The following is a 14563-nucleotide window of genomic DNA, read 5'->3' on the forward strand; positions in this document are numbered from 1 at the left end:
CAAGACCAAAAAAAAAAAAAAAAACCTTAGAAGCCCTTCCTAATAATTTAAACCAACTTGGGTTCCTGACCAAAAACTAAAAAACTTGGTTGCAGCTGAAACTTGAAACCAGTGGTAGAATCTGCTGCCTCACAAGAAATAGTGGTCTGCGTGAGTGTGAGTGGGTATGTATGTTGTATAAAAGACAAAAAAAGAAAAAAAGAAGAGGTTTATTATCCGTTCATTTTAATTTCTCATCAAAATTCTCCACAAAATAAAAATAAAGGAATTGAAATGGTGAAGATAGAGATTAAAATTTTAATAATATTTTTTTAAAATATTTTAATTTAATTTTTTAAATTTTAAATTTATTTTTTAATTTTTATATTTATTTTAAATTAAATATAATATTGAATTATAACTCAATTCAATATATTTTACATCAATTCGTTTTTTTACAAAGGATTATGTCATTTTTAATCATTTATTTTTTGAAATTTACTATTTTATTTTGTTAAAAAAATGATATTGTTTTTTAAAGTATGTATTATCCGATTTCTTAAAACATTATTTTAGGTTAAAATGAATCTCTCTGTCTCAAAAATAAGCTATTAAAGATTGCTTTATTAGATATTTTTTAAAAAATTGCATGACTTTTCCTAAAAATAAATAGGTGTTGAATTAAATGTTATTTCCAAAATTCATTCTAATATTACAGGTCATAAATGGTACCACATGACAAAGCTTGATGTAGGACACATTAAAGTTTAAATAATTATATAAAAATATTATTACTAATAGAACTTGATGTTATTAAAATATATATAAAAATATTATTACTAATAGAACTTGATGTTATTATTAAAATATAGGACAAGTTATATAGATAAATAAAAAATGAATTAATTTTTTAATTATAATTTTTTTAAAATAGTTATATTTTGATTCCGTATTTGTTCTAAATAAATCGTTATAAAATATAAAAAATTTATGCATAAATTTTGTAACTTCTATACCTGGTAGAGATTTATATAAATTAAATATTAGACCAAAATATAATCATTTTAAAAAAGTTATAATTGAATAAAAAAATATTTTTTATTTATGAAAAAATAATAAATAGGTCCCTAATCATTTATCTTAAAGATAACTAAGTAATCGACTAATGAAAAATACAAAAACATTCTTTATAAGTCACTTTAAAAGATTTATTTGTCCTTAAAAAAGTTTAAAAAATTAACTACAATATAAGGCTTAGTTTGGTAAAGCTTTTACTTTTTAAAAGTAGCTTATAAAAGTTAACTTTTAAAATATGGCTTTTTAAAAGTTGTAGTATTTATGTTTGGTAAATCAAATCAAAAACAACTTTTAATAAACATAAGTAACATCAATTGTGTTTGGTAAAATAGCTTTTAAAATTTAAAAATACTATAATAGACATAAATGCAAACATTAAATTTGAAAATTAGTTAACATATGAGGTTATATTAGACTTTTAAATTTTGAAAAGCACAAGCCAGCTTTGAAAAGCTCCCTCCTAGGTGTTTTCAAAAGCACCCCTAACTTTTAAAAGCCGCAAGCACAAGCACTTGAGCTTTTTAATTTACCAAACACAAAATGACGTAAAAACACAAGCACCTCCTGAAAAAGCTTTACCAAACCTAGCCTAAGTCTAATTTAAATATATTCTTTGTATTTTTAATTTTGAAATTGAAAAAATTAGGATATTGAAAGATTTTTTTTTATAATAAACTTTTTGTTTTTTAACTAGTTGGTTTTAGTTGCCAACACTCCTAATTAGTTCTCTAACGAACTGATTTTTTTATATATTTTAGTCAAAGAAATTTAAATGTCTAATATTTTAAAAAATAAAAAATATTTTTATATTTTTAATTAGTCAAAAATTTATATATCTTTAAATTAAAAAAGTTAAATATTTATTTTATTTTTTTATTTATGCAATTTATCCTAAAACATAAGAGTTATATACTTGTTCCGGGGCTTACCTAGAACCGGACGGTGGTTGGACTTGTTTGAGGCCCAAGCGCTGGAGGAGTGTGGTCTCCGACTTGGTTTACGTCTGGGAGCCGCCTCCGAGTTGTGTGTTCCAAGAGATGGGAGGTGGTACCTGCAAAGACACTCCGATGCCTAAGTCAGCATGGGGTTAAGCAGGTTTAGAATGTATTGGAACTTAGAGATACATGAGGAGTGTCAGGATATTTATAGTGGTGATCCAATAACCACCGTTGGAGTAGTGCCACCTTTTTAGGTGGATAACCGTCCCTTTATCTAGGGATTGTTGAGATATGCCTTCTAGAAGTGGGTTGAGAGATTTTAGAGGCAGTTACTTATTTGAATAAGTGTTATCTGCCAGCTATCTCTTGAGCCCGACTTCTTTGGAAAGAAGTCTGTGTTGAGTCCGACCTCTTTTGAAGAGGTCGGTGAATAACGAAGGCCAATCTTTGGATTTGGCCTTTTGGCGTATTTGGACCTGGGCCATAGCGTTGGGTCAGGGTAGGAACAGTGCCCCTACTCGAGTTCAATCTCTTTTGCTTATGAGTTGGATTCGAGTATCGAACTTGGGTCTGTAGCCGACGTGATTTTAAATTTCTTAATCGCCAAGTCTAATCAAACGTCGCGTCCGTTGGGGTTTTCGCATTTACACGTGGGAGCAGTTACATTGGTAACAGCGCGTTTCTTTAATGATCGCGTCAATTTACCCTTATGCCCCTGGCGTGCTATAAATACTTTTCCCTCTTTAAACGACTTGTTTTTTGCCAGGTCTTTTTTCTAAGACTGATTGGTACAACTCGTTCTTTCTGAGTTATTTAAGGCTTGTAGGCTTTGTATGACTGGTTTTAGCACATCGTGCTTAACCAAAGAATATTTCTTGTCCTGGTTTCGTACAACTCGTTCAATTCGAGTTGTTTTGAGGATACATGACTTGTTTTAATACAAATCACCTTTCTGAAACTTATTCTGATTTCTTATGACTTGTTTTGATACAAATCGTTTATTTCAAAACTCGTAATTATTTTTTAGTATAACCTCATCTAGCTCGTTCGATGCGAGTAGTTTTAAGGTCTTACGATTTGCTTTATTTCAAATCATTTAATTAAAACGTGGCTATTTCTTAATCTGATTACATACAACTCGTTTAAATTCGAGCTGTCTTTTAGGACTTCACAACTTGTTTCAAGTACAAATTGTTTATTTTGAGTCCTTTTAAACTATCAAATCATCTTTATAACCATCGGACTTCGTTGCTTTATCCATTATGCCCCTGCTCGAGGTCGAGCTTTATGAAGTCGGACTCGAGCAATCAAGCAGAAAGGATTTTCGAATGAAGCCTTTTTTTGTTGAACTCATTCATTCTGAGTTTTCTAGATGACTTGTTTTTTATACAAGTCACTTTTTTGAAGCACAACTCGTTATATATCAAGTTGTTTTGCACAATTTATTTTAATACAAATTACTTAGATCATATGGTTATTTTTTACTCGATTTTGTTCAACTCATGGGCTTGAGTTGTTTTAAATCATCAAGCTGTATTATAACCATTGGACACCAATTTATACCTCGTTGCTTTATCCGAGCGACCATTGAAAAGGCTAGCTCGTGATTTTTGCGCTTTGTCGAGCATAAATTGGCGCCTTAGGTGAAGGGATTATATGCTTATTCCCTCCCCTTTCTAGTTTTTACAAGGTTGTCGTCCTTGTGTATGATACAACTTGTTTTATCCAAGTTGTTTTGGAGGAAGTTTTTACGTTTCGATTTTGTTCAAAAACGTTTACAATCCTTCCTTTTTAACTCGTTTCTATACGAGTCGTTTGGTTGGAGTGATTCATTTTGATACAAATCACTTTTAAAGCTTTGCTTTTAGATAGACACGACTTGTGCTTAACACAATTTCGTTGAAAATATGGTTGACTGGCATAACTCGTTTAATCCAAGTTATCCTTATGTTGTTGTGAATGCTAGAACGAGTTTTCTTGGAACAACTTGTTTTTGTGAAAGTGTTCCATTTTATACGACTATGTCGTTTATTTTTAGAACTTGTAGAGATGAGATTGTGGGCTTGAGATTTTGTACGATCCATTTGTTATCCGTGTGGATCGAGTTGTTAGATCGTATTTATGCCTCAAGGGGCATATTTAGTTAAGTTACTTTTGTGACTTGTTCTAAACACAACTTTTTCAACCCGTTTGGCCCGAGCTGTTTCGAGGTGTTTTCTTTCCAATTCGCATATGTAACTTCTTTCCACCAATTGGTTCCTCGTCGCTTCATCCAGGTGATTTCTATATGATCGGCCCGTGATTTTCGCGGTTTATCGAGCTTCAATTGGTGTGTGTTAATTGTAGAAAATCAATTTTCATAAGGAATTGTTTTATCTCCTTATGTTGGAGGTGTGTTGCGACCTGGGTAGTTTTTCACCCTCGAAGTTAGACACTTTGTAGTAGCCCTTTTCTAAGATTTCAGTAATCTTAGAAAAAACCTTTTTGATCTTTGTTTTGAAAAACCTTTTTCTTGGCTGACTGTCCCTTTCTTTTAAGTTAAGTTTTCCTTAACAACTCGGGACAGCCTTTTGCCTTAGTGCTTTCAATAGGTTTCCTGATCTCTTTTTGGTATTCCTTATACTCAATTTTTGATTTATTGAGCTCTTATGATTTAGGTTATTTTTGCGATGCGTTTCCTTTTTTCTCGGTTTTTCCGACTTGTGAGTCAGATAATTTTCGAGTTTATTACGATCGACTTTTATAACCTCTTTACACCGACTTGTACCTCGTCGTTTTATCCTGACGACCATCTAGGTCGGTTCATGGGATTTTCACGCTTTGTCGAGCTTAAGTCGGTGCGTTTCGTAGAAAGAAAGAAAAACGAGAAGGAATTTATAAGAGATAAAAGATCTTTATTTATTTGCGAAGGTACTTTTACTGCTACTAAGGGTTTTTCACTATCTATGATCCCTTAGTCTCTACTATGATGCCTCGTTAAAAACCCTTCTTCAGAAAAAAATCCTTTAATTTTTGGGAAAAAATCATGAAGTTGGAAAAAGAGTATATCAGGGAGTAGAGTTTGCTTTTAGCTATAGTACCTTTTCATGTTACAAGCATGCCACGACCTTGGTAGCTCGGTGCTGTTCAAGTCGGTCACCTTGTAATAACCTTTTCCTAAGATCTCAGTAATCTTGTAGGGTCCTATCCTTTTTGTTGTCAGCTTTCATTCGCCCGAACTCAGTAGCCTGATATTTTTTCTTATCAAGATGAGGTCTTTTACGGCGAATCTCGTAGCCATCCTTTGTCTCAAGAGCTCTTTCCTTGTCTGAGTTTGCTCTCAGGTTTCTGGAAGGGGGTCACGTTCTTCTTTCGTGCTCTAGCATCATTGTAGAATGTTGTCTTTAGTTTTTAATAATTTTGGACTTAGCTTTCATGATAAGCCAATGCCCCTACTCGAGGTCGAGCTTCATAAAGTCAGACTCGAGTATTCAGTCATACCATTCTTGAATCTTACTATTTGTTGCTATGTGACTTTTACAAGTTATTTTGGACTCTCTTTTTGGGAGGTCGAATAACTTGTTTTATACTTGTTGTGTCAACTTAGTAAGGTCGGATACTTATCTCTTGGCTTGAGGAGGCATTCTTATAAATCTCCATCCTTTCTCAATTTGTTTTAAAAAAATTGTTGTGACGTCGGGTTTACATCTTCTTTGTGTTGATGTTTGATTATGATCACGTTGTCCTTAAGTTATTCGTGCAATTCGTTTTAGGCTTTTCCCCTTGCCAGTTTGATTTAGTACAAGTGGCTTAATGAGGTTGGACCACGATTTGCATTTATAACTTCTTACACCACTTTGGATCTCGTCACTTCAAGTCAGAAAAAGTGTGCATTAAGGAGTAAAATGCGCTTTCTAGCTGTAGTATCCCTTTTGTTGTAAACATGGCACAATCTAGGTAGATTGTTTTTGAGTAAGTCGAGTATGTTGTAGTAGTTCTTTTTCAAGTCTTAAGTGACTTTGTTGGGATCTTTTCATTTTGGTGTTGGATTTTCTTCGTCTGATTTTGGCCCGATGTCATTTGGGATCAAGACGAGGTTATCAGTTGAGGAATTTCTTCGTATGACCTTCTCATGGCCATTTATGCTTGGGATCTGGTTCTTGAAGTCGTACCTCAAGAAAGAAGTCGAACCTTTCTTTGTAAGCTCTAAGCCTATCCGACGTTGTTGTAAAGTCGGACCTTTAAAAGAGGTCGAACTTTTCTTTGTAAGCTCTAAAAGAGGTCGGATTTTCCTTTATAAATCCAGAGATTTCGACCTCATTGTAGTCTGACCTCTAAAGAGGTCGGATTTTCTTCGTAAGCTTGGATCCTTAGAAGAGGTCGGATTTTTCTTTCTAAGTTTGGAAAGAGGTCGGACTTTCTTTCTAAGCTTGGAGGTTTTCGACCTCATTGTAGACTCTGATCTTTAAAAGAAGTCGGAATCTCTTTCTGATATTCTTCGAGGTTTTTTTACCTCATTGTAGAGTTGATCGTGAAAGAGGTCGGATTTTTACAGACTCCAAAATGAGGTCGGATTTTTTCCTTGTCGGATCTAAAGGGGTCGGATTCTTCTGAGCAATGAGGTTTTAGACCTCATTGTAGAGTCTAACCTTTAAAAGAGGTCGGACTTTCTTCATGAGCTCTCTAAAAGAGGTCGGATTTTCTTTGTGAGCTCTCAACTCATCCGACCTTATTGTAAAGTCTGACCTTTAAAAGAGGTTGGACTTTTATTCGTGAGCTCTCTAAAAGAGGTCGGATTTTCTTTGGTGAGCTCCCAACTCATCCGACTTTATATTCGTGAGCTCTCTAAAAGAGGTCGGATTTTCTTTGGTGAGCTCCCAACTCATCCGACCTTATTGTAAAGTCTGACCTTTAAAAGAGGTCGGACTTTTATTCGTGAGCTCTCTAAAAGAGGTCGGATTTTCTCTGGTGAGCTCGCAACTCATCCGACCTTATTGTAAAGTCTAACCTTTAAAAGAGGTCGGACTTTCTTCATGAGCTCTCTAAAAGAGGTCGGATTTTCTTTGGTGAGCTCCCAACTCATCCGACCTTATTGTAAAGTCTGACCTTTAAAAGAGGTCGGACTTTTATTCGTGAGCTCTCTAAAAGAGGTCGGATTTTCTTTGGTGAGCTCCCGGCTCATCCGACCTTTGAAGAAGAGTCTGACCATCATTCCCTCCAATGAAGATTGGGCCTTTGTTACCCCGACTTTCTTTTTTTCTTTGGATCGGATTCCAGTTTTCTTCCTGGAAGACATCCATCTTTATTGGTGTGCAAACAACATTAAATTCTACCACAGGAATATTTCTTTCCATATTCATTGGCAGTGATGTAATTTGTGAGCAACCAACGAAAGATGTACCATGAGAATTCTTTGTGTTATTCACTGTTGTAATTGACAGGTGAATCCACTGAAGAAAAAACTGGATTCATCACTCCGTTGTCGGATTGGGTTGCATTCAAATTGGCTGATGCTGTGTATTTGGAACATGCAACTGTTCCATTTCATGAGTGGGTATCATGGTTTTTTCCGAGATTGTAAGTTGGCACAGATGTCATTGTCCATCTTATTTCACGAAGAGGTTGGGATTAGTCATGTTCCCTTTTCCTCTCTTTTTTTTTCACGTAACTTCTTTTGCCAATTGAATTTTCTGAATTGAAAATTCTTTTATTCAATTGGCTTTCGAGTTCGTCTTGGTTTGCTTCTTACAATGGCCTTGGGACGGTGCTTTCTTCTCTTTTAATCCAATTTAACTGTAGAAGTAGAATCATCATCCCTATTTGATATCCTTTGCCCATTGGGAGAAGTTTTTACGGGATTTCTGGTATCCATAGAAACTGTATTCCAGCTTCTTTTTAACATGATTGCATCTTATTCATGTCGAGTGGTTGTCTGACTATGTTATTGATCATCCGCCATTATCAAGAGTTGAGCTCCAGGTCCCCGGCAACGGCGCCAATGTTCCGGGGCTTACCTAGAACCGGACGGTGGTTGGACTTGTTTGAGGCCCAAGCGCTGGAGGAGTGTGGTCTCCGACTTGGTTTACGTCTGGGAGCCGCCTCCGAGTTGTGTGTTCCAAGAGATGGGGGGTGGTACCTGTAAAGACACTCCGATGCCTAAGTCAGCATGTGGTTAAGCAGGTTTAGAATGTATTGGAACTTAGAGATACTTGAGGAGTGTCAGGATATTTATAGTGGTGATCCAATAACCACCGTTGGAGTAGTGCCACCTTTTTAGGTGGATAACCGTCCCTTTATCTAGGGATTGTTGAGATATGCCTTCTAGAAGTGGGTTGAGAGATTTCAAGAGCAGTTACTTATTTGAATAAGTGTTATCTGCCAGCTATCTCTTGAGCCCGACTTCTTTGGAAAGAAGTCTGTGTTGAGTCCGACCTCTTTTGAAGAGGTCGGTGAATAACGAAGGCCAATCTTTGGATTTGGTCTTTTGGCGTATTTGAACCTGGGCCATAGCGTTGGGTCAGGGTAGGAACAATACTTATATTATTGATTTATATAATTATCAAACCTAATTATATCATATCTATCAAATAATATTTTTTAAGAAAAAGTCTAATGTGAGAACTGAGAAGACATTCAATGCAATAAATAATAATTAAAGATGGAAATTTAATTACAGTCGGTAAAATTTAATAACAAAAAATTGTTAGATAAAAATTTAATTATATGAGTCAAATTATTTAATAGTTGTTCCAATAAAATTGTTGGATGCGAAATTTTCACCATAATTAAATAAAGCGAATGAAAAGGTATCAACAAGCGAATAGTGGTGTTCCACGTGGCATTTCCACGTTGAAGCAGAATGCATATCTAGTGTTACTAACTAACCAAGAATTAAAAGCGGCTCCAACATTCCACCAAACACTTGGTCTGCATTTCTTTGCCTCCGTACTGTGGCGGTTGCTGCAGCCGCAGTTGCAGGCTGCGCTGCCTCATCAACATTCAGCAACGTTGAAAAACGAAAATGGAATCATCATCACCATCTTCTTCTTCTTATTCTCTTTCGTCGTTTTACAAATCAGCGAAACTCTTGCTGGCTGTCTCAATCGCGTTCCTTATCGCCTTCAGAGCTCACAGGAAGAAATCTCTCAGCGTTTCTGGAGCCTTCGCTGGCTTCTTCGTTATGGCGCTTCACATTTTTGTAGGAAGCAGGTTCGTTCTTATAACTACTATTATGATGATTTTGATTTCTTCGTTGCGGTTCGACAAAAAATTGAATCATCTCTTCTTTTTTCTCTGTTGAGTGGGTGAAGGTTTGGGGTGATGCTGCTGGCATTCTTTTTCACTTCGTCGAAGCTTACGAAGAAAGGACAAGATAAAAAGCGAAAGCTTGATCCTGAATTCAAAGAAGGTGGACAAAGAAATTGGTGTGTGTTCCTTTTTCTCTATCTCCACTACTCAGCTTGAAGCTTAATAATATTGTCTCTACGTTACGCTTGAATTCAAATTTTCTTATTAATTGGATATTCAAATAAAGTGTTAGCTAAAAAAGAGTGAAGGGAGTGAAAATTTGTGAATGGTCAACTTTCCATGGACTCCAGATATTAGTGAATTGTTTTTGCTTGCTAAGATTTTGTTAAGTTTTTACCAAAGTATTAAACTTTTCAGGCTTTTGATACATTCATTGTATTAAGAACTCATCATTTCTCAAACCTTGAGTCACTCATTAGCAGAAACCTTTCTTGCTAAAACAAAAGATAATTGTCTTCTGAATTGAATACATAAAGAAAAAGATGAACTCGATTGGGATCAAATTGTGCATGGTGGTTAAAAGTGTAAACGAGAGATAACCTTCTGTTTTGACTAATAAACATTGGAATGACCCTTTGATTGAGATATGAATAATATAATGGCCAATTGGGTTGAGACTATCCCTGAATTGAGGGATCAATTTTTTCATATAAAGCATATCCTTGAACTTATCACCCCAATTTTGTGTGGATACCATATTAGTTCCCACTTATCTGCTTCTCTCTTCCTTTTGACCAAATTTCCCTTTACTTTTCTTTCTTAGGGTACAAGTTCTAGCCAATAGTGGCATTGCCTCAGTTTTGGTTGTAGCTATATGGGCATTAACAGAAGGGAAGGATAAGTGTTTGGACTCTAAAGACTCAGCTCTGATCACTTCTCTCATTGGTGGTGTTATTGGCCACTACTCCTGCTGCAATGGAGATACTTGGTCCTCAGAGCTTGGAATTCTTAGTGATGAGCAGCCTCGTCTGATAACAACATTCAAGGTGAATATTCTTACTGGTCAAAACATTGTTTTCATGGATCTTTCTACTTGTATTTACCGTTCTTTTGTTTATTTCAACAATGAAACTTTGGCTTCAATTGTAGTAACCAGGTGTTTAGTTTCCAGAAGCATTTTCATGAATGTTTGCAAGTAAGTATTTGAAATCAATTAGAAAGTGATAGAATCTAAGAGACAGTAGTACAAAGTGAAGAGAAACCAAGGAGAACATAGAGAAATCGAAATTGACAACCTCAATCATGCTTTACTTTTGAATGACACAATTTGTAATCATGTATCTTTAATTACAGTTATAACTGATTCTTGGAGATTCTAACCACATTCAAGCTGAACCTAACTGTGTAAGTAACTTGACCAAGGCATGTGAACTAGCCATGTGGACTGTGATCTGGAAGCTTCCTCTGACTATTTTGTCAGTCTAAGATGCCCCTCTCATTTTTTGCTTGAGTCTCAACATTTTGCTTATCCATTAACCATGTGAGAAAACAGCTGATTGATCTATTGAAGGAATATAAGGGATCATTTATGGAGAACTCTCCACAAAGAAGTGAATAAAGCTTCATGCATTTAGTTATGGAGTGCATAGCCAAATCGTGAGCCAGTCAGTCCATATTACGCTGCTTAGGTTGTCAACAGTAGACCATTGATCTAGTGAAATCACGTTCATTGCTGCCAAAAACATTTACTTCCCATGGAAGAATTTTAAAAGTCAAAGCTCTACAAAATAGTTTCTTACGAATTATGTCCCGTTCTGTTTTCTTAGCCGTTACCAAATAAATTTACTTTTCTTTTTCTTGAAGTGTTTGATGACCAAACTGTGCCTTAGATTACCTGCTATGGTAAGTGGCTCATAACATGAATGCTGTAAAGAGAAATAGTCAAATAGAGATTGCTGCTAAATTTCATAGATTATGTTTACAAATTATTTTCTTCCTGTTACCAGCCAGTGAAGAAGGGTACAAATGGTGGTGTGACTAAAGCAGGTCTTTTAGCAGCCGCAGCAGCTGGAAGTGTCATCGGAATATCTTTTGTTCTTCTGGGATTTATGACAACTAAATGTGGCTCTGATATAGCTCTTAAACAACTACTGGTCATACCTATTGCTACCCTGGCAGGAGTAGTAGGAAGTGTCATTGATTCTCTGTTGGGTGCAACCCTGCAATTCACCGGATTCTGCTCGGTTCGAAATAAGGTAAATTTAAATATACACATATAATGCACACTTCTTTCCAATGGGCATAATATATGCTTGAATTCCTAATCTGACTTATTTTTGCCTACGGCACCTTTGCTAGCTTTTTTCATCAACAAAAACTGTTAATATCCCTCAAATTTCCCTTTGAAAATGACATTTAAGAAGCCAATCCTTGAATTCCTTATTTATATCAGTTGGTTGTTGAACAAATTTTAATGCTAAATCAATTAGTTAATAGTAGAAGAGTTTCTATAATGAAAGGTAATATAGAAGGTAGAACCTTCCTATGTTAGTGGTTGGATCTTTGATAGTTAAAATTTCTTACTTCATTTTGTAGATTGTTGGGAAGCCAGGACCAACAGTTAAAAGGATCTCAGGAGTCAATATTCTAGACAACAATGCGGTCAACCTTGTATCTATACTTTTGACCACAATTTTGACTTCAATAGCTTGTTTATACATATTCTAAAATTTGTAACTTATTGGTGGTAGATGTTCTTGTACTGTTGTATTTTCATTTATCAGTTAGAACGACATAAGCAATAATGTATTGGAAAAATTTCAAGTGTAACGAGAGTACCGGTATTCCATTTGTTTTAATTGTTGATTTCAATTAATATATATTATATATATTTTTTTATAATTCAAATCAACGATTAAAACAACTGGAATACCGGTATTTCCGATACACTTGAAACTCTTCTGTATGTATTATCATCTTAAATTAATAGAACATGATAAGCAAGATACATGATAGGAATCTGTCTGATAGTTCCTTGGTAATTTGTGCTACCCCTAATTGATTTTGGTGTTAGCAACTTAACCAAAAACTTTAATGAAGTTGGAGGTAAGCACTGTAAGATTCAGTTATCTGCCACCTACCTCCATTTGGAATCCACAAGAGTGGATTAACGCCATACATTGGTGACAGTCATTGGGGTCATGTTCCAAAAGAGTTGTTTTTGGGTATAATAAATGTATAAACAGGTTATTTTTGGGTACATATAATAAAGGCAATGTCCAGTGGATCCAATAAGCGAGTAAAATATCTACATAAAAAACTGCACCATTTTTTAATTCTGTGCACTTAAAACTGAGGCGGTAATCTTGTGTGTTATCCAAGTGTTTTACATCCTAGATTCTAGACTAGTTGCTTATGTGGCCCAAAGCTGCTTCTTACCTTTGTCAAGACCTTTTTTTTTTTTTTCTTTTCAAGGTTGATGCAAGAAGAGGCCAGAGATCACATGGGCCAGTGATGAAACTCACAACATGCCGTTCATGATTATTTATTTATTTATTTATTTATTTAAGGGAGTGTCATTAGTTTTGTAAAGTTGGTCTTATTGGCTGAGGAACTATTCCCCAAAACAAAAGGATCTAGTCATCTAGTTAGCTCAATCCCTTTCATCTATCAATCTTCATAGGAATAACTAATAGGCGTCTATAGGCGATATAGATATTTGTTTGGGGGTAGAAAAAAGAAAAAAGAAAAGTGAGGAGTGGCAGAAGGTGAATATTGAGCATTATGGAGGGTCATTTTGTGAAATCATTGAGATAATGGTGATGGGGCCTAATGGGGGGTTCTGTCCAAAAGACCTGCCTCCAATGGGTCCTCTAATTCCTATCCCCTTCAGCTTTAAACAGCTCAACAATTAGGGGGCCATTTTCACCCAAAAGGACAAAAAGGACAAATCGACAATGCTTCTAATTTATCATCATCTCTATGCTAATATTTTATTTTTCTATTAATATTTTTATTCTCGTTACACAAGTACTGATAAATACAAGTTATAACACATTTAATCAACTATTTCATTACACACTGCTTTTCAAAGGAGAAAAAAAAAACACATTTATGCTATTACAATTTAGAAACACTAAAAAAATAAAAAGGACGTACTATACTTATGTCTCCTCCTTGTACCTAAAAGTTGTTTTAATATGCTCTAACGAAATTGACATGTCTACTTCGTTCATTAGGGTACTTTACAAACTCAAAAATTAAATAAATAAATAATTGAAATTTGTTCATAGGTTGTACCGGAAAGTTATTATAAGCTGTAGCTACATTACCCCCATACCAAACAAGACATAGACATAAGATATAACCAAAGAGTTTATAAAAATTTGGATCAACTTCTAAAATGAGAAAAAAATAAACAAATAAAAAATTCTATTGATGGATCGTCCTATAAAATAAAGATCAAAGACCAATATAGATAGGGCTCCAGCTTCACCTGACTCCACAACAATCAGCACTCTTTTTGCCGACACATTGGTAGAAAAGTTCTATAAATATGCTCATTTTTTCATGCCTATTGTTCATTTCACCCTTATTAATTATTATCTTTAGTGGCGTTAATAACTTTCTTAATTCATTTGAATCAACATGCTTTCAAGCATGAAAAAGAGAACCGGTTATACTTATGTATATAGAACAACATGATTAGAGAGATTAAAAAAGTTAATCAAGTCAAAAGTCACATACTCTAAAGGCTGCCATCTTCATTTGTAATTATTATTATTATTATTTAATTTTTCTTATCTATTATCAAAGTAAAATAATGTCACATAATGCAAATTCCAATGAAATTCAATTTAAAACCCTTAACCAAAACCAAGTAACATCAATACCATATTATATGATTCAGATGAATAAATATACTATATTACTAGTATGATATTCATATACAGAGATGTTGAATTATATGAAATTATTAAGTGTCTAGTACAAAGAGAACAAAATGATGAAGATTAAATCATTTATATGCCACAATACTGGCCAACAGCAATAATAGAAAGCTTGTGAATGAAAATAAAATATACAAATCAAACATAAAGGCATCCTTTTTTCTTCATTGCGTTTCTGAATATGTTGTACATAAGTTATCTCTTGGTACGTTAGCTAAGAGCTAGGATCAAAATTAATATAATAATAAAGAGGTAGTGACAATTATGAACAAAATAGAGGAGGTAGGATTAAATCTGAAACTGAAATCAAGCAGTTCTTAAGTCCAAGAAATTAAATGTTTTATTTAATTATATGGTACTTACTACTTACCGAGGGAGGTAGATTCATATATG

The 14563-nt window shown here is 34.6% G+C and overlaps 1 protein-coding gene across 1 annotated transcript; it reads left to right on the plus strand.

Annotated features, from left to right (window-relative positions):
• Positions 1–8853: 8853 nt before the first annotated feature.
• On the plus strand, positions 8854–12522 carry LOC107469498 (protein PGR). Its single transcript, XM_016088870.3, has 5 exons — positions 8854–9182; positions 9284–9397; positions 10045–10267; positions 11228–11476; positions 11817–12522. Exons 1-5 carry the CDS (start codon positions 8995–8997, stop codon positions 11946–11948), a joined length of 906 nt encoding a protein of 301 aa, XP_015944356.1. The 5' UTR covers positions 8854–8994; the 3' UTR covers positions 11949–12522.
• Positions 12523–14563: the final 2041 nt, after the last annotated feature.

The sequence above is a fragment of the Arachis duranensis genome, chromosome 1 (genome assembly GCF_000817695.3).
Source record: "Arachis duranensis cultivar V14167 chromosome 1, aradu.V14167.gnm2.J7QH, whole genome shotgun sequence".
Taxonomy (NCBI): Eukaryota; Viridiplantae; Streptophyta; class Magnoliopsida; order Fabales; family Fabaceae; genus Arachis; species Arachis duranensis.